The sequence below is a fragment of the Gouania willdenowi genome, chromosome 17 (assembly GCF_900634775.1).
Source record: "Gouania willdenowi chromosome 17, fGouWil2.1, whole genome shotgun sequence".
NCBI lineage: Eukaryota > Metazoa > Chordata > Actinopteri > Blenniiformes > Gobiesocidae > Gouania > Gouania willdenowi.
The window spans coordinates 28,605,602-28,629,081 of NC_041060.1; the positions used below are offsets into that span (position 1 = coordinate 28,605,602).

A 23,480-nucleotide genomic window follows, 5' to 3' on the forward strand; every position below is an offset into this window, starting at 1 on the left:
TTTGGATACAACTTCCTTTGTCCCATTTTTGCCCCTTTTCAAAGCTAAAAATAATAACATTAAACAATATAAACACAAAAAAGTAATGAAACTGTCAAACATATTTAAAGAACTATTCAAAAAGAACACTAGCCTGTTCATCCTGTATTACTATTTTGCTCTTTACTCCAATTCAATATATTTCAATTGTCTATTTTTAAAAACCTTTTTTTTACACTGAATTTAAAACAGTTTTGCTATTGTTCTACTATATATGTGTTTATGAGCACGTGTCTGTCCAGTCGTTTGCTGATGCTGTGTTTATATATATATTTTAGTAGCATTGTTTGTTCAATAAAGTTTTGCTGTTTAAAAAAAAAAAAGAAAAAAAGGGGAAAAAAAGAAAAACAACTTCTCAATGCGGAAGTTCCCTCCTCGGACGTAGCAAACGAAAACAAGCGAGACAGAAACAAAAATTTTCTCGGTTAAAAGCCTTTAAAAACGATTACAATCAGACCCAGAGTGTTTAGCAGTCGTTTATCTGCCTCGGAGTCCCATTCCTTCCACCTGTCGGACCAGTGATAAGTGACTATGTCCAACAACAACTTACAGGTGAGTAGCGGAGTCAGCAAACAGCTACAAACCATCAAATAACCTATAAATAGTCATCCATGTGCTAAAGCAAACTTGTTAGAAGTTTTTGTATTATCTAAATTGGCGTGTGTTCTCGGTGTTGTATTGCTTTCAGTTAGAAAGTCATTTGTAACATAAACATCGACATTAGCTCATAATTAGCACAGTTAGCTCAGGCGGCTAACACCTGGTGTATCCACCAGTTCCCATATTAACAATGGTCCGACTTCCGTTGTTCCGTGTTTCATAATAGTTTCCCTCAGAATTATATCAATAATTCCGAGCACTTTGTTACAAAGGCGTTGGTTACATATGTTTTCAATAACATAATAAAGCCAACAACCAAAGGAAGTGTCGAGAGTTACGTTAAACGTAGCCATAGCCCTGCGGACTATGGGTACGGCGAGAGAGAGAGAGAGAGAGTTGCGACAACGGAAGTCCAAAAATGCTTGACCGTCACGTGACTCACGTAAGACGAATTTGTTCCCGGAAGTTAGTGGCGAGCCATTCGAATCCATTGATTCCTAGTCACATAACTGGGATTTTCGGTAATTAGTCATCAATAACTGCATTGATTGACAATATTTATACAGTACACCGTCATATGTATGTTTATATACAATATATGTTTATGTAGTTCCATAAATAGTTTTTTTTACTAACGTAAATTTGTATTAATAATTAGTGTAAACAGCTTACCTGCTTTTTTTGACGTAGTTAAGGCCAACATTAATTTGGTTTAACAATGTGTTAATATGTATTGTATACAGGATGTATTGCTTTGAATTTCTTTTTTTCTTAAAAAAAATAAATAAAAAAGGGTCATTAACAAACACCACATCCAGACAGCACACATTGAAAACATATTTATTTTGTTCATATATATAATGTTTAACAAAGTCAGAAACATTAATAACTTGTCATGCACTTTGCTGTGCTGTATGGGGATGCTCCACTCGGTCTGAAAAAGGAGTGAAAATGTTTGGCTTCCCAACCGAACCAGAGAGGAGAAAGAAATGGTTCGCCAAAGTCAGTAGGAGCAATCTAAAGAAAATCAGGATTATAACAATAAAAAAAATTTGCACTTTTTCCCACAAATAACACAATTGAAAATCTTATTGTTTGATTAAAAAAAAAAAGCTATGTACCCTATGTGGGTAGATAGAACTGTGTGAAATAAATGCTGTATATCTGCTAATGATCCCTTCATTTTCTAAGAGGAATTTAGAATTTTTTGTCTTTTTCTTTTGAACGTAAAGACAACAGCAGTGTATCTCACAATGAAAAAAAAATGATAATAGTAATAAAAAATGAAAATACAAAAAACTAAAATAAAAATTTACTATTTTAGTGGGGGATAATAGTAAACTGATCACTTCAGGGAACAATTGTTAGGCTCCATGAGCCGCCATTGTGTGAGTGAACGAAGTTGTTGCAACTCTCTCTATACGGCTCTGGGTACGACCGATGATGTTGCTGGAGCTTTTCTTATAACCATAATCTGCCTGTGTTTTCACCGTGTCATGATGACAGAGTAGTCTAAGGCACCTGACTCATGGATTCTTCCTTCCGCTGCCTTGGGTTCAAATCCCACTTTTGACAATCTGTATATATTTTTCATTTTAACATTTTTAACATGGTAAATTCCACCTTTCAAAATACATATACAACAAAAATGAACATTTTAGGGTTAGGGCTAAAATAAAAAGGTTAGCGCGAACGCTAAAAATAAATATGAGCTAAAAATACAACTGACGGAACTTTAAGTCACGTGGTGCACCTATCACGTGACCTAAACTGGCCAATGAGGGGTGCTGCATATGGATAGAGTGGCAGTCTATGGATACGTTTAACGGATCCATAGCCACAGCCACAATCAAATTAGTTAATTAAATAACTTAGCGCTATCTATTACACACTAGACATTATAAAATCATAAAGCGACGTTCACCACGAGCAGTTAGGTTAAGGGAATTACTCAATATCCTACATTGATGACCCAGGTTGGATTCGAACCAGTGACCCTACGATTACAAACTTTACTTCCTTCATCAGACATAATCCCACTAAAAAAATAGGTGAATCTCTGGCAGAGAAGTTATATTCGGAAAACTGGTAGATTAAAAACATTGGCTGCGGTTTTACATTTTAATTGCAGACTGTTAATAAGTATTATTTCCCCAACACAGTCACACTTATCTACTACGGTAATACCTTTATTTTCTCAACATGAACAGATGCCTTACACAACGGAAAATATGAGTTGGAATTATATCCCTGTTTTTTCCGTTTTAAACGTAGTCTCCTGTGCCCATATTGACAAAGCATCCTGGCCAAAAGTAGTAACGTCACTCTTAGAATTCCTCAAATTTTAAAGCTTTTTCTTAGAATTTTTCCTATTATAAGGAGTGAGGAGGACTTTTAAGAAGCCTAAAAGTGTCTTAAACAAACAGAAAGACAAATAGGATGGCAAGATATTTTCTAGGTTTAACGACAGTGATATAATAAGACGCTATAGGCTTATATTTATTATTATTGTTATTATTATAGTGTGTTTCTGGTTTGTTTTAGTTTTTTCGCTCCATCCACCAAGTCATATTCCTTGTATTCTTTTAAACTCTACTTGGCAATAAAACTATTCTGGTTCGGATTCTGATTGATCATGCAGTGATAATGTTTGTGGTTGACTCTATCGGAGATATGGCTACTTTTCTCACACACAGTGTAACGTAAGCCTGACTTAAATGATCTTTTATCCCTTTTTTTCATTTAGGGTGATGATTTTAATCAGGTGAATTGGTTTGTTTTATTGGTAAAATAGTCTAAATGGTCTGAAGGAAAAAAAAATGTGATAAAATCGAGATTGTGATTTTACAAAGAAACAAATTGTGACATTACATTTTTTTCCATATCACCCAACCCTATGTAATAGCAGAGTACTCAGTGCCTCAGTCAGACCATTACAGCACTTTCACAGCCTTGTATTGCTGCGCGATTTGTTCGCTCCCTTGTTTGTATGCTATAATCTCCGCCCTCACTTTGATTGCAGCAGGTAACAGTGCTTCACATTCGTGGCTTGTGCTCACACGCAGAGAGGGAACGACACATTAGTGATTATCAGGGCTTTGTGCTCCCAGGTCTGCCTCTTCCTTTATGCCGTGATCAGGACTCACGTTCCTTCTTATTACTTGTTTATTTTGCTTTTTAATAGAGCGCCAGCAATCACAGTAATCACTGACAGCTGTGTCTGCGTCCACCATTAATATAAAATATATAAAGCTGTACCAATGTGGACAGTTAACAACAATAAGTAAATCAATATTATAATTGGCATGTGAATGACGTTCATTAATTTTAAACTGTGTACAAAAATAATTGAATTTTGTGGAATGAAATTAATCTCATGATTACACATTTCCTAATGCAGTCCACATATGACCAGTTGATTTCACTCTCCATTCATTGCTAGGAGCACAGAGCGCTTTGTTTTTGTGTGGGTATGTGGTGGGTGGGTTGGTGTGTAGTGGGTGTGTTGAGCCGATGACAGGGTAGAGAGAAAGATGATCACTTTGTGCTCTGCTTTTATGGTTTAAATGATCAACTTGGAGAGATAGTAAAGATGATTTCACTCAGAATGTGTTATGATCAGTAGTTACTGTGGTTTTCAAGAAGTTAACCGCTTTAATTTTGCCCCAATAAATTGAGGAAGTTGTACAGCCCTCTGCTGCAGCCGTCTGCAGTGAAGCGGGAGGGGCTGCAGCCTCCGCTCTACACACAGTGAAGGACGGGATAGTTGTCGCTTAAAAAGTTTAAAATTTTGAGTAACGAGGCCGTGCTTGACCTAGTCGTGGAGTGTTTCTTTCTTAACAGTGACACTGTCTATTTTATTTATTTTATTTTTTTTTTTTTTATTCAAGTGCATTTTTTTTTTTTTTTTTTACTAACAAACACTCAATTTGATTGTTTTTTGTGTGTTTTATTTATTTAGAGTATTTGATAGTTCTTGACATTCCCGTTACAATGGTAATAGATACTCATGAGAAATAAAAGTTCATTGCAACTGAAAGGGTGTAGTTTTAATTGCATTGTTCTGATATATTTTTTACATTAGTGGTTTATTTGGTCTGAAAAAATTGTCAATTGTATAGTTTATGGTCACTGTTAAACTGAACCAGTGTATAGCACCCTGGCTACCTGCACATTCTGATTGGCTGAGTTGTTAGAAGGGCACCCTAATCAGCCAATACATAGATTTTTTTTTTTTGCTAAACACTCTATAGGCAAACTCCTATTATAACATGGGTGTAAATCACCAGTTTCATGATGATACAAATTGATTTTGATACTTTGGAAAGCAGTGTGATATTGCAATCTGCAATGATTTGATTGAGGGATCTTCCATCGATGTAAGGCAATATTATACAACTAACACGTTTCATCTAAACCTAGAAAAAAAATACCAAGCAGTTTGGTGTTTTCACATGTCTGAAACGCTTCAGACATTTGAATGAAAGTCATTCTTTTTAACAAAGAAAAAAGACCTGTCAGGGCTCTACATTAACTTTCAAAGGTGAATAAACCCTTAAAGGGTAAGTACACCCCTGTCTTCTGCTGAGCTGCCACTAGGAGGGAAATGAAAAAAAAACCTTGATTATGGGCATTACTGATGGAGCAGTAGGACACCCCCAGCCACTTTCAGTAACCGCCCCCTCCCCTTCTTCCCCGCACACACAGAATCAAAACCCATCACATCTGCGAGCTAACGAGCTAAACATGAGCGAGTCCAACAGTGCGGACACTTTTTCCCACAGAGAGGTAATTTGAGGTTGTGGACTTTTCGCCTTTAGCACAGACAGGCAGTGTTAATTTTGGCAGAAAATTCTGATTTAGTCTTAGTCTTAGTCTTTTGAATAACACACCATTTAGTCTTAGTCTAGTTTTAGTCTTCTGAAATCTTTTAGTCTTAGTCTAGTTTTAGTAGACTAAACATTAGCAGATATTAGTCGACGACATCTACAGTGGACTTAGTCGACTAAATGTTTCTTTTTTCATGGAATGGTTAGGTATAAGGGTTTGCAATACAAAATATGCAATACAGACACAGATAACGGTTGTAATACAACATGTATTTTATTCTTAATGTCTTAACAGAACTCTCCTCCTTCAATATTGCATCAATCTCCAGTTTGATCTTCTGTGGACTATGTGCATCATTGATGCATGAGATCTAAAATGTGTTGAATTCAGGGGCTTATTTTGAACAAAATCCAAGTTAAATAACTGGTTGGGCTACAATGCCTCACGTCTTGCGACTCTGTGCAAAATCAACAAGATATAAACAGAACAGACAAGTGCAATTCTGAAATTTAAAATAAAAAATGTATTGGCTGTAACTACCAAAGAGTACTCCTTTGTCTTCAAGTAAAAAAGAAAAACCTTGTCTCTCAGCATTGAAAATACAGGTAAATATCACATTAAACTAAAAAAACACACAACTCTGTGAACATCATCTTCATCATCTCTTACTATGCATTGAGTGCAAAATCAGATATTTGAAAAGAAAAAATAAATATGTAAAAGAAAATATGCATCGTCATTGCACAAAAAATGAAATTCTTCTGTTAATAAATACGTAAAAAGAGGTATCAATAAGCTCAACTCAAAACAAGTGAATTACATGCTAAGCTGTAATGCCATTTTTGCATGGAACAAAAAATCTCTGTTCTCATATTAAATAAAACAAATACCAATATCAAGTTGTGCAGCTACAGGAAATGCTGTAAATAGCAGTGAACACAACTGTTCTATTTCTCTCTGTTCATTTTAAGGAAAGCGCTTCGCTCCAATGTGACCCTTCCTCTGTTGCGCCGTCCTCTTGTGAGGTCACCTGTGATGCTGAATACCCTCTCTGCAAAAGCTTGAGAAGCTGGCATAGCCAACAAGTCTAACGCAAGTGGCTTTAAACTGTGATAAAAACTGTCACTCTTTTCCAGCCAGAAGTCTGTTCCTGTATCCTCAGTGATGGGATGTGAAAGTTCTTCCTTGTACTTGATGATCTGCTGCCTGATGCTGGTTGTGGAGGTTTTCTGTTTAAGCCGCGTGGTGCGGCATTTTGAGAGGAACCTAAATACAGGCTGCTTTGAGGATGGTGCTGCTTCTGGTTCCTCAATCACCTCTTCTTCTGCATCTTCTTCAGACTGGTCCACCTCCTGTCTTGTGTGTGGGAAAGTGCATTTGACCACATAGTCCTCTGCCTGTTTCAGCAGTTCCGGGATATTTCCATCAGCCACATCAACATTAACAAGGATTTCACAGACAGTTGGGTTGACAAAGCAGGCAGCTGCTGCAAGCGGTGAGAACTTTTCATCAGCTGAATCCAAGAAGCAAGCAAAACGCTGGTTCAGATTTGCTCTCATTTTCTCCGCAAGAGTGGCGAGGTCTCTGTACCGAGTGCTCTCTGCAAAGTCAGTTAGGTGACTCAGCAGATCAAAGAGGGGAGGAACCACTAGGGACATAGATGAGGTATCACTCTGGAGGGTTTTAGTGTGTTCCGCAAAAGGCAGCAGTAGGTCTTGGATTGATGAAAGCTTTTGCCACTCACTGGTAAGCAAACCGTCCCATCCCATGTCACTTGCGATTTGACAGACTGCATCTTTGACTGTGAGGAGTCGTGTGACCATGCTGAATGTGCTCGACCAGCGTGTGGGGCAGTCATTTACAACAATAAGACCACACTGGTCCAGTACCCTCTGTGTTGCAACTGAGGACTTGCGAAAGAGCTTCACCACCGACCTTGCTTTGTTGAGGACTCTTTTGACACTCGTCTCTTTCTGCAACATGTAGACCACAAGTTGTATAGTATGCACCACACACGGTGTCCGGTCCATTTCCATGTCGACATGATGGTACCTAAAAACAGGAAGAAAGGACTACCAAATAAGTATTTAACCTAATAAAGTGACTGGTGCGTGTGTGTGTGTGTGTGTGTGTGTGTATTCATGTGTCGGGGAAAATCATTCATGTGATAATTGGCATTTAAAAGAATAAACTAATCATGGCTCACCGCTGGTCTTCCGTTACAGATTCAGAATCACTTTCCATTGTGGACCCAGGGGAGTCGTCCTCTGAGTCTGAGCTTGTTTCTTCTGCTGTTGTGTGGTTAAAGGCTGCCACCATGTTACTCCCATTGTCCGTTATTACGGTCAGGATCCTCTCCTTTGGTATGGCCCACTCCTGCATACATTTATCCACGTATGCCTTGATAGACAGTGCAGTGTGTGGGTGAGCTACTTGTTCAAGGGCCAACAATATGTGTACAGGTTTACTTTGTTCAACACAAAAGTAGCATGCGCTTATGGCAAGGAATGAGGCTGTCAGTCCTTTTTTTGTCCACATGTCAAGGCCAATCGATACTCTCCGGGCAGCAGCCAGTCTCTCTTTGAATCTCTGTCTTTCATGTTCATACTGTGTTTCAATCAAATTGCTCATTTTGGTTTTCTTTGGAACTGTTAGTCTCCGATCTACTATCTCCATCATTAGCACAAAGTCCTCGTCTTCAATTGTTGTGACTGGTAAACCTGTGCGTCCAATCCATCTAGCTATGGCCTGCTCCTTGGTATGTTGTTCTTTCGATTCAGTTTTGTATTTTGAAGAACTTTGGAAAGCTGTAGAGATGGTCTGCTGCTGGGTTTCACTAGCAGCACTAGCTTTATTTCCACTTGGCCCATGGTCATCTTTGTAATCAGACTTCTTCTGTATCTGTGAGGGTGAAAAGGGGGGAAGCAAGCTGTGATTCTTTTCTTTCTTGCCCAATCTCCTCAAGCCTCTCTGACACACACACACACAGACACACACACACACACACACACACACACACACACACACACACACACACACACACACACACACACACTTATGTTTATTAAGCTGGCTTTTGCCTTCACAAATCTGCCATCTCAGTGTGAAATGAGAATAACTGCTTAGGCTACAATGACACCCACACACACAATCTACTTATAGTAGGCCTAGATATTTCATTCAATTTGAGAATATTGAATATTTATAATCCTATTAATTCAGCGAGATAATCGCCTCAGACTCAGTTTTATCAATACAGTTCAAATGTGGATTCCTTTAGCTTCTATCATACTCCAAGTTTAGCAGACACACAGGTGTTGATATGATAAAATAACCGTAGCTTACCTTCGCATGTATTTCTTGATGAGTCGTCTGTAAATGTCGCTTCAAGTTGGTGGTGTTTTTCCCGGAAATTTTTGCTCCACACGCTGTACAGGCGGTCTTGTTGTCCTTGTTGTCATATGTGAAGTGCGACCAAATGTCAATTCTTCGTTTTCGCCCTAGTCCTGACATGTCTATTGCGCACGAGACATGCAGTTTCCCTCGGACATGGTAGGCTAAACCGTTGTGTTACGTATTTCTCCTCTTAGCTGCTGCGTTTGTTTCGGGTTTGTTTACCTGTTGTTGCTGGCGTGCATTTGCCGCGGTATTTTAAAAATGGCTGCCTCCCTCCGCACAGATCAACCAATGAGATCAACGTATCCTCAAAAGATTCGCTCTGATTGGATTTCTTCCCAACTTGTCCCGCAAAAAGAGCAGTTCTGATTGGATCTCTTCTCCATTCGTCACGCCTTCGAGTTTCGTCTCGTTTTTATTCGTGGACTACAGTGTCAGTTATCCTTCGTCTCAGTCTTCGTCTTCATATCTGACTTTTATTTAGTTTTTATTTAGTTATCGTCCGTGAAAAAGGTTCGTTGACGAACATTTTTCGTCATAGTCTTAGTCTACAAAATTAACACTGCAGACAGGAGCCGGTGGTGAGGAGGATGACGCTCTACAGTTTGCAAGGAGGCGTGTGACAGTTAAAGTGATGACGCAGGGGTTTCAAGAGCTTACTGTTCAACCAATAGCAAAATTCAATTGTAATAGCCGGCGTTCTACCCTTAGTGGCCAGTATACTGGACATTTTACAGCTAAATACGCAAAATTAAAATACTTTTACTAAAATGTGAAGAGTTGGACTAGGATCAATCAACAGCACTACTTAATACACAAATACACATATATTCAGCAGAAAAAAGTTGGTTTTGGGTGTAGTTACTCTTTAACTACAGCTGCACTCATCTGTCTTTTTAGCTTTTGTAAATGGAGTCGTCATTGCAGGTCTCACTTTCAATTTTGGGCGGGTTTTCAACAACTTGTAAATGAAAACAAGCATTTACATTGGTGTTACAAAGTCTAAGGCAGCAAGCTGATAATGATAACTAATGCATGTTAAAATGCCAATTTAACCTCATCTGAAACACATGGCTTAACATACCAGGAGCAGACAAAGATGATGAGGCCTCACTTGCATCGTCATTGTCGTTGTTGCTGCCATCACCAAATAACATTTGTATTTCTTCTCTCGTGCTGCTGGCTGCAAACAACAAGTTTCTAATGTGTGTTTAACCAGGTGCTTTCTCAGATTAGAAATATTCTCGCCCTAAGGTGAACAGAATTTTAATCTTTTTTCTGCTACATCCACATTTTCTACTACTGTCTTGTCCTCTTCAGTTGTGTAATGTTTTAATTTTCTTTTTAATTAAATAAATACAAATTTGCCCCATTACCAGCCCACTATTGAAACAGTTCAATTGAAATAGTCAAAACACATTTAATTTAAAGTTTGATTATTCTTTATATTTGTTTGTATTAATGTTTAAATATCTGTGCTAAAAAAGATACCTGTTTAGCCCTCACGGTCTGAATGGCAGAACTTTAACTTTACTGTCTCCTCTCTTTTTACAGAAAGCCATTGATCTCGCTAGCAAGGCGGCTCAGGAGGATAAGGCTCAGAATTTCGAGGAGGCTCTGCGTCTGTACCAAGCAGCTGTTCAGTACTTCCTTCATGTGGTTAAATGTAAGGAGTAAATCAGACCAATATGAACATAGAACGTGTTCAATTTAAAGATAACACAATTATTCCTTATCAATTTGGTGGTTCTTTAATCTGTTTTTGCTGACTCAGATGACACCCACAGTGATAAAGCGAAACAGAGCATCAGGGAGAAATGTACCGCGTACCTGGACAGAGCCGAGAAGCTGAAAGAATACCTCAAGAAGAAAGAAAAGGTTCCTGCTGCAAGGCCTGTCAAAGACTCACAGTCTGATGACAAAGGGTGCGTTTGTGTGGGTGGTGCAGCGACAGATGGGATGGATTACACAATTCTACGCACACATGGCTGGAAATGTTTAATATGAATATTTAATCAGATAGAAACAGATTAAGTGTTGTGTCTTTGAAAGAGCTCTCCTGTTTTGTGTGCAGCAGTGAAAGTGATGAAGGCGATGACCCAGAGAAAAAGAAATTCCAGAATCAGCTCTCAGGTTTGTTGAGTTTTGTTTTTTCGTCATTGATTTGGCATTATTTTGGCTGGTTAATTGACTTTTGTGGTTCATTTAGACCTCTTTGTAAAGTTTATTCTATTTGTCTGCTTTTTAGGTGCAATTGTTATGGAGAAACCAAATATCAAATGGAATGATGTGGCTGGCTTAGAAGGAGCCAAGGAGGCTCTGAAAGAGGCTGTCATCCTGCCAATCAAATTCCCCCATCTCTTTACAGGTACCGTATGTAAAAAATAAATAAATGTTCAAAGCCACCTCCTGGTAAAGTAAAAAATGTATGCCCTGGTGCAATGAGACCATGCCCTAATCTTTGGCTAACAGGAAAGAGAACTCCATGGAGGGGGATCTTGCTCTTTGGGCCTCCTGGGACAGGAAAGTCGTACCTGGCCAAAGCTGTTGCAACAGAGGCAAACAACTCCGTCTTCTTCTCCATCTCCTCATCTGACCTTGTATCCAAATGGCTGGGCGAGAGCGAGAAGTGAGTAGCAAATGTGTTGCATTGTTGGAGTTAAAAACTACACACACACACACCTTTAAGATTAATATGAATTTCATTCTTTATTATTTAAAGAGTACTTCAAAGATGAATAACATAAATGTAATAGAATAAATTGGAGATGCTAATGTGTGTGTATGTAGTACTGCTGTCCTCACTAAGGGCTCTATTCTCCCATGTGTGTAAGTTCAAAAAGCCTCGCAGCGGCGCTGTTTTTAGCTGTGTGCTATTCATTCGCAGACTACGCGTGGTGGGCGTGTCAGCAGCCTGGACCGGAGAATACGAGCAGGAGAGAAGTGCGTAACTGCAGGCGCGCAAAAGTATAGACCCCTAAGGGCCCTATTCTCCGGTCTGCGCTTAAGCATTTTTTTACGCACCTGCAGTTACTCCTATGCATATTCTCCATCCAGACTCCTGACACGCCCACTGTGCGTAAATAGACCCAACGCATGTAAGTCTGTGAATGAAGGCGGGACTGGGCAATAATGTCATTTTTTGGATTGTCTGGAAATCACAGAACATGGAGTACAAGTACGCTTGGAAATGTCATTGAAATCAGTGAAAATGATAAAGTGCATTTTTAATTTGAAAGGCATTCGTTGAAGAACAGTGTAGCAGTTTGATTTGATAAGATTATTGCAGTGTGAGGATCGGCCACATTTTTATGTTCGAGCCACAGTTAAAATACTTTTCCCCCCCTCATACTAACGACGCACGAACACAAACGTTTTTGTAGAAAGCGTGATTTTATTAACTTCTTACATTCCTGCATTCAAAAAACAAGGAGCACATCAGTCATTATTATCATCTGTCATCAATACTGTGAGATCTAAACCCTGCATGAATGTGCAGCGCTGCAGCGGTTTTTTTCTTTTCCAAGATAGTTTTAATTTCACTCATTAACATAAAAACAACCTGCATGTTTTATTGTATTGTTTTTGTCATGTGCATGAACAAAATATTCAGACAGCAACAACTATTTAAAAATCATAGGAAACTATTGGCTGCGTCAAAATCAGAATTATTCACACCTAAAACTGATACAGTAGCTACCGTATGTGACAGTCAGTTTTAGACTTTTTTAAAAGTTTTAAAATCTCTTGAAACAACAGAACCTACAAAGATATTTTATTTTTTATTGAATCTTGATATTTGATTTATTATATATTTTTTACTTAGTTTTTATTCATTTTAGCCAACACAGTACAGTAAAATAAAATTAAAAAAATAAAGTTTCCCTACTACATAACCATTTTTGAATTTGTAAACTTCAGATTAAAAAAAAACTGTCAAAAACAAAGAAGCAACATAGTATAAGAATACGTAAAACAAAACAACAATAACCAGGCAAGCACCCAAGATATAACAAACATAATAAAATGTTAAATAGACGTTATTGTAGTTAGTCTTTATGACACATCCAATTATATGTATAAGGAAACTGCATCACTAAAGAATTTAGGGAAGCAACTGGATTACCACAATTTATTTCAGATCTTAGTGAATCCACCCCTCAGTGTACATAATCTGAGAGGTTGTGAAGGTGGACTCAAGTAGCATTAATCACTCAGGCTATGTTGCTTTTCCAGCAGAAATAGGAAGGAAACCCTGCCAAGGAGGCCCTGCTAACTTCTAACCCTTCTACCAAAGCAAATTCATCTAGTCCTCGTACATGGTCGTCAGCACTGACGTTTGCACAAGGAAAACTAAGCAGAAGGCAGTCATTCAAGCTTCTTGTCAGCACCAAAGTTAACGCCTAGTTTAATTCACCAACACACTGAATTTGCACCTTTAAGATAAAGTTACAATTGTAAAACCTACTTACCGTCAACTAGGGATATGTACTATGGGTGTCTCATGATTCGTTTCCGATTCTTAGGTCCACGATTCGATTCAAAATTGATTCAAACGATCCTCGATTAAAAAAGAATTGATACATTGCATAGTCTGTTAAGGCAAATTATGGCATCAAAACAACACAGTTTGTATAAGATATTTTTAAATAAACTGATTCCAATGATGCTATCACACAAAAGCCAACTTAAGACAAAAGGTAACATTATTCATATTAAACAAATAAAACCTTACTTACTGTACAAGAAATAACTTGCATAAATACAATTGCTAAAATAAAAACTAAGGCCAGTTGCCACTTTTTTCCAGAAGTAAGTCTCAACTCTCAGTTACTACGAGAATAAGTTCAAGGTATACAAAAAAAAACTTCTGTTCATAAATAAAATTGCCTAAATAAAAGCTGAGCCTTTTTCTCCCAGAAGTTACAAAAATAAACTCTGCACAAATAACACAAATTGTTGTTTTGTGGGATTTTTCAAAATAGAAACTTTTTTTTATTAAGTCTCAATTCTCAGTGACTACAAGAATACGTTAAGGCATACAAAAAATAAAGTTTCTGTTAATAAATAAATTTGCCTGAATAAAAGCTTAGGCTGGCTGCCTTTTTCTCTCATAAAAGATTCTCATTTCAAAATACACAACAATGTAACTGGTGTTTTCTTTGATTTTTCAAAAGTAACATTGTACAGTCACAGTCAGTAAAGCACATTTAAAACCTATCTGGTCTACATTTAAGATAATTTAATACTTTTAAGGCATAAAAATGAAAAAGAAAATTGATTTGTTATTTTTTTTAAATCGATTTTTGAAGTCTATGAATTGATTCAGTGGATGATTAGAATTGTGATTTTTATGTGAATCAATTTTTTTGACCACCCCTGCTGTCAACAACCATGGAGAAAGTAGTAATTCAGTATCTTTGTACCGGAATAGCTTCCCAAATTGTCGAAGCCAAGAGAATGTCAGCTCAACTGAAGTTATAGATTTCTACACATGGCTGGATGTCATGACTTCAGCTGCACAGCAGCTTCATTGATGTAGGGTCATTGATGAGAATAGCAGGTTACATGTGTACTGATGGAACAACATTTAGTTCCAAGTTGATACACTTCACAAATGTAGACAAAAGGAGAAATCTGAATGAAACTGCTCAAATATGATTTTTTTTTTTTTGTTGTTGTGTTTAAATTAAATGTATTTGAAAGTCCATGTCTTCTTTCATTTTCTGTTTAATATGGAGTTCAGGGAATGGAAAACTATTGATCTATACCAGACTTCGGCAGCTGGAGGCCTGGTAGCCACATGCAGCCCTCGCTCTAATTTTTTGCGGCCCCCAAAGTAAACGCATAAAATGACTTTTACACTAGACAACAAAAATGCACACAAGAGAAACACACGATGAATAAAAAACACACAAAACCACAACAAGAAATACAAAATGTGAGAAAAACACACAAAATGGCAGAGGAATTTACAAAAGACAACAAAACAGCACAAAAAACAGTAAAATACACTAAACAACTTCAACAACAAAAATACGTAACACAACAAAATTGCAAACAAAACAACCACAAGATAACATAAAATGAGACCAAAAAGTAAAATAAAATTTAAAAAAATAGACTAAAATATACAAAATAAATTAGTGCAACAACACAAAATTACAATTTTTTTGTCTTTGTTTGCACCGATGCTCAGATGGGTCAATATTATGAATGTTGATAATGTGGCCTTTGGATCTGACAGTGACATTTATGTGGCCCCACTGTCATAATAGTTGCCCACTGCTGGTCTCACCAGTTCAACGTTGTCCTCTCAAAGTTTTTCTGTGAGGTCGAACAGGAATAAAACAAACTTTTCAGCAGTCATTGATAGTCTTCACTTAAGCACTCCACCCTTTTTTAAAGTAAGTAAATCAATGTTCATTAGTATTTGAAAAAAAATGACCAACAATGACCGTATAATCCCTGAGAAACCTGATGATACCATGCTGCCTCTAGCTTTGAACCTAAAAAAATATAAAAACATTGTAAATCCATTGTAATATTTTCCATGTAGTTTTGCTTTTTAACGTAAGTTTATTTTTCTTTGTAATGTAAAGTGCCTGAAGTTTCCCCTGAGTTGTATATTTTCTGGTGACCCCTACACACTCATTTTCTGCTCTGCAGGTTGGTGAAAAACCTTTTCAGTCTGGCAAGGGAGAACAAGCCATCCATTATCTTTATTGATGAAATTGACTCGCTCTGTGGTTCAAGAAGCGAGAATGAGAGCGAAGCTGCTCGCCGCATTAAGACTGAGTTTCTTGTTCAAATGCAGGGTAAGTCTGATGACCTACAGGAGGGGCTTCTTTGCTTTTCACAAAGGAAACATGGTTTGAATGGAGTGCTGCCTTTACAACAATATGAGGCTTTTTTTTTTTACTTTTTTTCCAAACACAGAGTAAGCAGCCCTGAGACACGAGCTCCAATTTTTTTTAATTTATTTGTATTTTTGCTTCTCTGTGGTGTGGAGTAGCAAATTGTATACACAATAATTGAATTGCGGTACATCACTATTGGAAGCTCATTTTTTATACAAATAAAATCGCTACGATTATTACACCTAGGGCTGTCACTTTAATGCATTAATTGCAATTAATTAATTACAGGAAAAAAATAACGCGTTAAAAAATAACACTGTTAATTGCTTTTTTTTTTTCAAGAGTTCCCAGTATAACCATAATACTAATGCACCAGCTACAATACAAGACGTTAGACTACCGAACTTCTCAGTTTTGTTTGCATTAGTTTTGGCTTAAATAAAAACACCGGATGGAAAACACAAGCCTAGTTGTGTGCAAATACACTATGTCAATCATAAATATGGATTTTATTATAAGGAAAAATGCTTTCAGTAATTTTTACCCTGCTTTGGTTGTTACAGGTGTGGGGAACAACAATGAAGGTGTGCTGGTCCTTGGAGCTACAAACATTCCATGGACTCTAGACTCAGCCATTAGGAGAAGGTGACTTCAGTCATTCAGATCATTTACAGGTACATCTAAAAAGAAAAATTAGAACATCGTGAAAAAGTTCACTTTTTCGTCACTTATTTCAGAAAGTGAAACCTTAACACATTAAGTGAAATCTTAACACATTAAGTGAATTATTTAAATTTAAATCCTGTATTTCTTGAAATTGTGAAGATTATGGTTTACAAATAATGAAAACCTAAAATTCAGTGTCTCAGAAAATGTAAACATTGCATATGATGTAATGTCATGTCAGGGAAATGTTCAGCCTCTGAAAAGTATGTTAATTTCTATGCACTCAATACTTGGCTGGGCCTCCTTTTGCATGAATTACTGCATCAATGAGGCATGGCATGGAGGCGATCAACCTGTGGCACTGGTCAGGCGTAATGGAAGCCCAGGTTGCTTTGATAGCAGCCTTCAGGTCATCTGCATTGTTGGGTCTGGTGTCTCTCACCTTCCATAGAATATTCCATAGATTCTCTGTGGGGTTCAAATCAGGCCAGTTTGCCAGTTTTAGTCACGCATTACGAGCCACTACACACAAACATCTGCATTCTTTGAGACCCAACAATGCAGATGAGCTGAAGGCTGCTATCAAAGCAACCTGGGCTTCTAGAAATAGAAATAACATAAGAACATACTTTTCAGAGGCCTGACATTTCTTTTTAAAACATCCTTTTTTATTGATCTTATGCAATATTCTAATTTTCTGAGACACTGAATTTTGAGTTTTCATCATCTGTAAACCATAATCATCAACATTTCAAGAAATAACAGAAATATTTCATATATAGGTTTCACTTGCTGTAACACGTGACAAAAAAAAGTAGCTTTTTCATGATTATCTAATTTTTTTAAGATGTACCTTATTTTACATAGAAAGAGGAAGCATACGCTCCTTGTGTGATTAAATTATTTACTCACATTTTTGGTCAATGAAATACAATCTGTGTGCTCACATCTGTCAGATTTGAGAAGAGGATCTATATCCCACTGCCCGAAGAACATGCTCGCTCCTTTATGTTCAAGCTTCACTTAGGCTCCACTCCCAACAGTCTCAGAGAGTCAGACTTTGTAACACTGGGCCAAAAGACGGAGGGATACTCTGGGGCTGACGTCAGCGTCATAGTCAGAGACGCTCTGATGCAACCTGTGAGAAAGGTTCAGTCCGCCACTCATTTCAAACGAGTAAGTGCTGCATCAGTGGGACGTTGTGTTTTAACTCCCAGAATGTCAAATTTTAGGTTGGGGGGCTGCAATGTACAGGCCGTCCTGTAAACTGTGCTACTTTTCACTCTGGTTTAGAAAATAATTTGCATTAAAAAAAATTAAATGCCATAAATATCAGTTTTAGGTTTTGAGCAAAAAAAGAACCATTTACAGAAAAATGCATTTGGCCTTTTAAGATCAACCTTTGTAAACAGAAGGATGTGATGCATCTGTTCCCACAGTAATCAGGTTTTCTCTTGTGCTTGATTCGTATCAGGCACGGGGTCCATCCAGAACTGATCCCAACATCATTGTAGATGACCTGTTGACCCCCTGCTCACCTGGAGATCCTAACGCAATAGAAATGTCCTGGATGGATGTTCCTGGAGAGAAGCTGATGGAACCTGTAGTGTGTATGGTAAGGATTAAGGATGGGACGATAATTCATGTGATAAGATATTGTCATAATAAAAATGCCATGCGATGTAACGTCAATGGTACAAATGGTATCGCAATACTTTGAGCCTTAGTCACAACCCCCCACCACCCTCAAACATACTCGGGCAGATCCCTCTCACATCTCACTCTGCGCGGACTGTCCGCTCTCCTCAGAGCTTACATACTTGAGCGCACCGCCACGTAGTAGTTTCCATTAAAATCCTACACGTCCCATGATTCTTAGCGCTTCTCTGTAGTCCTTGTTCTCCTGGGACGTGTTTTAAATGTGTTTCTACTGTCATAGCTCGTCTGCCAGTTTCTCCTCTAAGCTCATGTTCATCACTCTTTTGTTTCACCAGGAGGTGAAATACAGGTCGGTGTTGCGTTTAATGTGGGTTGAAACAATGTCGATCAGTGTTTTGTGTGACATCAACTACGCTGAAAATTCAGCACAGTTGTAAAATCTGAACTTTGCATTTAATTGGCAAAGCGGAGTCCGCCACGAGTATGTTTCAGCCTTTTAAACCAATTGCAGAGCGACTGATATGTGTGCATGCGCTGTGTTCAAACAAGAGTGTGGAGAAAATGTAAGAAGCCATATGATTGGCTGAAAGCAAACACACCTGATTGGATGAATTTGTCAATCAGTTTTATCAGCCAATGGTGACGTTCATTGACCCGCGAAGTCAGGGCAGTCTCTCACAAACACACAGAGTTTCACAGCACAGAAGCAGTTTGCATTCGTGGATTTATATTACAAGTGTCTCAAAATAATATTTGTGAAGTAGAGCGTGTGCATTTTAGATTTTATATTACAAGTTTGCAGAAAATATATATTTGTGTGCATTTGTGAATCTGAAATACAACTGTGAAACAAAACGTGCATTTGTGAAAAACCCTGCAAGATTTCATTCGTTATGATACTGTTCTGAATCCATAGAACAAAACCAGAAGAAGCTTAAACACAACCTATCAATCAATCAATCAATCAATCAATCAATCTTTATTTGTATAGCGTCAAATCATAACCAATGGTATCTCAAGACACTTTACAGTAGAGCAGTCTTAAGGACGGACTCTTCATTTTATGGATACACACATATGCATATATACGTATATACACATACATATGTATCCCACACCCAACATGAATTCATCATGGCGGCAAGGAAAACCTTCTGTTAAGCAGCAGGAACCTTGTGTGGATCCCATTCCTATGATGAACAGCCATCCACGTTATGCTGTGTTGGGTGTGTGCTAGAGTTTCTAAAGTTCAGAACTTTTCACCGAAAACAAACCAGTGAAACAAATCATCACTGACTCGTAAATACAGAGCCGACCAGTGCCTGCTTAACTTTAATGTCGCTCCGTCCATTTCCCGTGTAGAGCAGCAGCGCTCTGAGGTAGCTTCACCTGCTCAGTGTCTTTGAACATATCATCAGAAGTTCCTTGGGAAAAGTTGTGTTGTTGTGGATGAGACCATCGATGCCAGGGTAATGCAGACTGAAATGTTTATTTTTCACATGCAGTAAAAATTTCCAATTTTCATAAAATTTTCAGCACTGATATGTTTCCATGTTTACAGAGAAGTTGATAATACGAGCGCTAAAATGAATGTTTTCTGCATTAATTTCGTTTTTAATGATTTAAAGTTAATTTGCACAAATATCATGAACAATATTTTGGTGAAGCATTATTTTGTATCAGTCTTCCTTTAAAGACTTAAACATAACACAAGGACATAATGTGGTCAGTGTGTGTTAAGAAGAGTCACTGTGCAGTATATACTTAGTTTCACTTGACTGTCATTCATGTGAAATTTATTGATAATGTTTTGTAATTCCTGTGAAATGGATTCAGTGCAGTAGATAAATTCTGAATTTTTTATGTGACACAGATATCGGGATGTATTGCGGATTAAATTCCCCACAATATATCGATTATCGCTGAATCACGATATCATCGTTATCATGGGCAAAAATATTGTGATATTTTGTATTGCGAGGTACCTGGCGATACCAGCCCTAGTTGTTAATGCAAGCCTTTCCATCTCTGCTACATCCGCCTCAGGCGAGCGTGTCTTTTAAAGTTCTCCGTTGCTATCAGAAAGTGTGTTCATGCTAATATTGTTGGAAAAGAAAATATTTCTCTTAAGTCTGGGTTGTGTAGATTATTCTAATTGTTATACAAAGTTCATGCACAGAATATTATGTTGAATGTTGTGATGATGACAAGACTTGGCTTTAATTAATTTTAAACTGCCATGTCAGTTTCTGTTTTTTGCGTTGAATTTGCAGAGTGGCGCTTTTTGCTCTTTCCAAAGAAAAAAAGTCTTATTTTATTGTTTCATATTTTATATTCACTTCAGATTAAAAGTTATACCCAGAGAATATGCCCAGTCAGTCAAATAAAAGTATGACTACTGCTTTTCTGGTCTATTTTTTCCCTCTAAATCAAATTAAAACATAATTTATTGTTATTGTGAGCCCTATGCTAATCAAACCTCTGTGTACTTTATACTACAGTTTTGAGTTGAGTTTTTTGAAGCTGTCATTTATCAGTGGTTTCTCATGAAAGGTTTCCTAAATGTCTTGTATGTGTCCCCATCAGGCAGACATGCTGAGGTCTCTGACCAACACAAAGCCAACCGTCAACGAGCAGGACCTGGATAAGCTGAAAAAGTTCACAGAAGACTTTGGACAAGAGGGCTAGGTCACACGGAGCCAAACCAGAGCAAGACATTCAATTTGTCTTTAATTTCATTGTCCCGGTTTCTTCTATATTCCTCATCATGACCACACAAACTGGTCCCCTGAGCACTGCTCAATCTCACGGACTTCATAAAAGCAGGGTTTATTTTAAACTAAGTGTTCCATAGAAAAACGTGCAACTCCAATCAGAAACAACAATTGTTGTTTGATGTATGCAAGCCTAATGGCAGATATTGGTTTTTCACAGCGAAGGGGAGTGAAACTTTCCAAATCTATATCATTTTGTTTTGCATTAGACTTGCTATGTTTCTGTATTTTCTCATTAGACCACCCACCACTAGATTAAAGTCACTCACCTTTGCTTTGATAGTATTCACATTAATAAAACAAGCGTCTTTTCTCCTGCGTTATTGTACTATGAAATGTATAACTCAAAGCAGGAAAATACTACCAACTTCTTATTTGGTGATGTATATTTTTGTGGCGGACCTCAATGACTTTAGAGACATGTATTCAGGAGGAAACTTTAAGAAACCACGTGGTTTTGTGGGTTTTTGTGTTTGTAGTTTTAAAACCTGGTTAGTTTTGGTGTTAGACCAGCATTTACTGTGTCTTAAGAAACCAAATACTTTGACTTATAGCTGTTGATTTTTATTTTCTTTACCAAAACCTACCTTCTGTCCACTGAATGAAGCGTTATAAGAAAGGTAAGGTGGTATGATTGCTCAAACAAGGCATTATAAGTTCAAGGTTTGCAACATAGGAATGTATATCCAAGCATTAACCTTAGACACCCATGTGCCTTCTAGAACATTTGCAGGAGACCATTTTTATTTCAAAGTGATTGCTTGTATATCCAGTGTTGTCACTTCAGCAAGGAATGAGTACATTTAACATAAACTCATCAGGAGATGTTCAAAGATGTGCTCCTGTGAGTGGGTGTTAGGGAATGTTGCATCTTACTGGAAGTGTTTATATACTGCTAACTTTGAAGCATTTTTTGGAGGAGGTTACCCATATAAAAGCTTTTACATTTTTTTTTCTACCATGTAAATAAAAGACATCGCACCAAAAGGCCAATTTTTTAATTCACTGGTTGTCTCGCAGTACTAAATTTCTTCTAGATCAAATTATTGGAACTCGACGGTCGCAAGCAAGATCTGATCTACCAGTGTTCAGTTCTAGACGCAGTGCTGGCCCCTAGCCTCTTTAGCGCCCTAGGCAAGATTTTCTTTTGGTGCCCCATTATATACTTTATAGTACTTGATATTTACATTATTGTAACAATTTCTAACACTTGCATAGTGGTCATCACCATACCCACATAGATGATTTACATACGGAGAAAACGAGCAAAATTACTTTTGACATATTTTTTTTATTTTGATAAAAGGGTTTCACAAACACATAAAAGAACACAAACTAATAAATAAAAGCTAATTTAGATATACATCTTAGTAACAGGTTCAAAATACAAATTATTCATATTATTAGAGTAAATCATTGCACAAAAAAACAAGATAAATTTAAAAGGCTTAGCCCAAATAAAAACAACTAACGAACCAGATAATTGAACTGAAATAGCTTGAAGACTTTTGTGTAAATTTGCTCCAAAAAGAGATACATTTACAGTGCCTTCCAGTGATGGTTTCGATCATTAAGTATTCTTTTTAATTTAAATACTCATGACTAAAATGTTTTATTGACATTCACATTTTGTGAAAAGATCCACACTTTCTGATTTAACATTACAATACTAAAATTAAATTAAAAAACACATCAACTTAAAGTATTGCACAGAGAAACTATTTAGTAAAAATAGCGTTATTTTCTGGTGTGGCAGCATTAACCAACACAAGCTAGAAAAGCCCCATCCATCCTTCAGTCCTTCCTTAGAAGTTTATTCTCCTGGTCTTCCTGCCAGCAAAGTCATCGCTGACATTGTCTAATTTCCTTTAATAAATTGAACTCACTGGCTAATCCAGGGGTCACCAACATGGTGCCCGTGGGCCCCATGTAGCCCTCATGGACCATGTGAGGGGTACTCAGAAGGTCTAGTCACCAATGAGCTCCCTCTAAAAAGTGATTTACTTTCCAGGATTCAAAATCACAAAGATAAATACAAATGAGAGGTGTAGTTAGTACTACGTAAAATTAATCACAGCTGTACCTGATAAAGTTTTATTATTAAATATTTGAATCTTTATTTTCACTGAAACATTGTGACAAATGTTTAAGTATTGCAGATTTGGTGCATGGTCAATGGTATGTTATATATAATATATAATACGATATATATAATACATTTTTTTTAAATGCAAGGTAGATTAAATATGACATAATTGTAACATGTAAATGTTATATGATTAGTTAAAAGTAGTTTGTTAGGAGCTAGTGAAATAAAATCGTTTTCTATGAAATGTAATGAAAATGAAACAATTACATAAAATAGGAGAAATCAAGAGTTGCATGTTGGAACTTAAACATTTAATACCTTTTTAGATTACCGCTAGTCTTCCTTATTATCTTACCATCTAATTAAAGTGAAACTGTGATTATTTAGTATTTAAGAAGTGCTTTTTAAACTGGTAGCCCTTCGGACTATACAGTACCTATGAAGTGGCTCACATTTTCAGAAAAGTTGGTGACCCACTGGCTAGTCTATCAAGCAAACCAAGTCATCAGATATGCATGATGTGATTAGAAATGGCTTAATATTAATACATTTATAAATAGATGGAAA

The 23,480-nt window shown here is 37.2% G+C and overlaps 1 protein-coding gene across 1 annotated transcript; it reads left to right on the top strand.

The window, feature by feature from the left end:
* Positions 1-385: 385 nt before the first annotated feature.
* LOC114478919 (vacuolar protein sorting-associated protein 4B-like) lies at positions 386-21,812 on the top strand. The gene is made up of 11 exons (XM_028472277.1): positions 386-591; positions 10,420-10,531; positions 10,640-10,790; positions 10,940-10,998; positions 11,114-11,233; positions 11,338-11,494; positions 15,535-15,683; positions 16,289-16,370; positions 17,348-17,567; positions 17,866-18,006; positions 20,637-21,812. The coding sequence occupies exons 1-11, from the start codon at positions 571-573 to the stop codon at positions 20,736-20,738; spliced, it is 1,314 nt and encodes a 437-aa protein (XP_028328078.1). The 5' UTR covers positions 386-570; the 3' UTR covers positions 20,739-21,812.
* Positions 21,813-23,480: the final 1,668 nt, after the last annotated feature.

Excerpts from the sequence above, each read along its gene's own strand:
- LOC114478919 (XM_028472277.1), top strand. The coding sequence starts at position 571 with ATGTCCAACAACAACTTACAG. Across the intron at positions 10,791-10,939 it reads TCACAGTCTGATGACAAAGG|CAGTGAAAGTGATGAAGGCG; the intron begins GTGCGTTTGTGT and ends TTTTGTGTGCAG. Across the intron at positions 15,684-16,288 it reads GTTTCTTGTTCAAATGCAGG|GTGTGGGGAACAACAATGAA; the intron begins GTAAGTCTGATG and ends TGGTTGTTACAG.